A 2,916-nucleotide genomic window follows, 5' to 3' on the forward strand; every position below is an offset into this window, starting at 1 on the left:
TTTATTATTTTATTTATATTGAGTAATAAATATAAAGGCATTTGGATAACTCCATTTTAAAAGTACATACTAATTACAGTTTCTGTGTTTTTTCTTTTTTTATTGAGGTATAATTTATGTAACAAAATCTACCACTTTAAAGTGTACAATTCATTGGTTTTTAGTATATTCACTATATATCATATTCACTACTCCTAACTAATTCCTGAACATTTCTATCATCCCGAAAAGAAACTCTGTGTCTATTAACAGTCAGTTCCATTTTCCTTTACCCTATCTCCTAATCTACTTTCTATCTCTATGTATTTTCCTATTCTAGATATTTTCTATAAGTGTACATACATATGTATATTTGATATAAATGTTTATGCAATGTGTAGCCTATTGTGTGTAGCTTTCTTCACTTAACATATTTTTTTCAAGGTTTATATATTTCAAGTTTGTAGCATGACTAGTACTCCATTCCTTAGTATTCTTAAAATACTCCATTATGTGGATATAATTTTATTTACCCATTTGTTAGTTGATGGACATTTGGGTTATTCCATTTTTTGTTTATTATGAATATCAATGCTGTGACATTTGTATACAGTTTTTGTGTAGACATATGTTTTTATTTCTTCTGGGTATATACCTAACAGTAGAATTGCTGGCTCACATGGTAATTCTATATTTAACTTTATGGGTATACCCACTACAAAATTGTTTGCCCTATTTTACATTCCTACCAGCAATGTATGAGGGCTCTGATTTCTCCATTTACTTGCCAAAACTTCTTATTATCTGGCTTATGATTCTAGCCATCCTGGAATGTGAAGTTTTATCTCATTATAATTTTGATTTGCTTGTCCCTAAATAACTACAGGTGTTGAGAATCTTTTCATCTTCTTTGGAGAGATGTCTGTTCAAATCCTTCACCCATTTTTTTAATTGGGTTATTTTGTTTTTCTATTGTTGAGTTATAAGTTTTTATATATTCTGGATACAAGAACCTTTTCAGATATATGATTTATAGATTTTTCTCTCATGTTGTCTTTTCACTTTCTTCATGGTATCTTTTGATACAGAAAAGTTTTTAATCTTGATTAAGTCAAATTTTTTATTGCTTGTGCTTTGGTTGTCATTTTCTAAGAAACTATTATCTAATCAAATGTCATGCAGCTTTACACCTATGTTTTATTCTGTAAGTTTTATAGATTTAGTGTCTTCATTTAGGTCTTTGATGCATTTTGAGTTAATTTTTCTATATGGTGTTAAGTAAGAGTCCAAACTCGTTCTCTTTTTAACATGTAGATAGCCAGATTCCTATGTTTTTTATTCTAATGTTATTGTACATACCCTTATAGTACTTATTTCAAGAAAATTATAGTACTGCCCTGGCCAGTATAGCTAAGTGATTAGAGCGCTGGCCCATGCACCAAAGGGTCACAGGTTCAATTCCTGGCAAGGGACACATACCTAGTTGCAGGTTCAGTCCCTGGCCCGGTCCTGGCACATGCTGGAGGCAGCCAATCAATGTGTATCTCTCACATCGATATTTGTCTCTCCTCCTCTTTCTTTCTCCTCCTCCTTCCCTCCCTTCCACTCTTTCTAAAAATCAGTGGAAAAAATATTCTCTGGTGAGGATTAATAGAACAAAAAAAATGAATATTATACCAAATTTGTTAGAGCATTGATAAATTAAAACTTGACTGATATTTTTGTGACTTTGTTTTAAAATGTTATTTTTACAGATTTTAAATTTAAAATAAAAATAAGATGAGGACAGTTGCTTTAACAGTATTGAGTATATTAATTTTATTATATTGTGTGACTTTTATTTGAAATAATACATTTTTAAAAATCATAACCTTGAATTTACAATATCCAAAGATTCTATTAGTAAATGATCCACTCATTTCTTTTTCCTAACTCCTAAAACTTTATTTTTTAGTGATGATTTGCTTTTTTGAATCATAAGGGAATTTAAATTGAGGCAGGTGGTGGTTGGTGGTTTTCTTTTCCCTATTTTATATGTTTGAAGTTAAAAGAGATGCTAAGAGTAATGGGTACAAAAGAGTAAAAGAAAAAGAACTGTCCACAACTCAATTCAGGTCTTATTCCCCACCTATGATAATCATAGCATACCAGTATGCTATTTCTATGAAGAGTAACAGTTACTTGGGAAGAGTTGAAGGAAAGGAATGTCTCTGTAAATTTATTTTATATATATATAAAATCAAGTCATAAAACTTGGTTCTGTCAGTTGGAGAAACAAAAATAGGTTTTGTTTTCTGGGTGTTTTTTGCAAAGTTATTCTTCAAAATATTTTGTTTTATATAATTCTGATAGATTTATTTCCTGTTCTTTTCTCATTCCATAAATGTATTTGGAGAAAGTGACCTTGTAAATGTCTTTTTATTTTTTATTTTTTCATAGATACTCACTCTACACATGGAAGGTCCAACTTTAGAGATGAAAGATCTAGTAAAACTTATGAACGTTTGCAGAAAAAATTAAAGGATCGCCAAGGAACACAGAAAGATAAAATGAGTAGTCCACCATCATCACCCCAGAAATGCCCTTCTCCCATAAGTGAACATAATGGACTTATAAAAGGGCAGAATGCTAGTGGGGTAAACACAGGATTAGCAAAGAACAAGTCAGGAAAAGGTAAAGGTGGTGCACAAATGGATACAGAAATCGAAGGTAACTATTTAAAATACTCAGATATTCTTTTTGGTATTATTTCTCCTCTATATTTAACTTAGTAAAAGTATATTCTAACCTTTTGGTCATTTAGTCATGCTCCAAATGTCATGTTTTCTACAGAGAACAAGTATTTTTTACAACTATGAATAAAAATATACTTTCTATATGTAAATCTTATTGACTAGTTTATATATATATATATAAATATATATATACACACATACA

At 30.0% G+C, this 2,916-nt stretch overlaps 1 protein-coding gene across 4 annotated transcripts in view; it reads left to right on the top strand.

The window, feature by feature from the left end:
* FNDC3A (fibronectin type III domain containing 3A) overlaps positions 1-2,916 on the top strand; it is a 205,661-nt gene that overhangs the window by 144,847 nt on the left and 57,898 nt on the right. For all 4 annotated transcript variants that reach the window (XM_006083537.3, XM_006083535.3, XM_006083536.3 and 1 more), the window contains one exon: positions 2,419-2,688. In XM_006083537.3, coding sequence (XP_006083599.1) covers positions 2,419-2,688 — 270 coding nt within the window. The remainder of the gene's footprint in view (positions 1-2,418; positions 2,689-2,916) is intronic.

This window comes from Myotis lucifugus, unplaced genomic scaffold (genome assembly GCF_000147115.1).
Source record: "Myotis lucifugus unplaced genomic scaffold, Myoluc2.0 scaffold_7, whole genome shotgun sequence".
In the NCBI taxonomy this organism is placed as follows: domain Eukaryota; kingdom Metazoa; phylum Chordata; class Mammalia; order Chiroptera; family Vespertilionidae; genus Myotis; species Myotis lucifugus.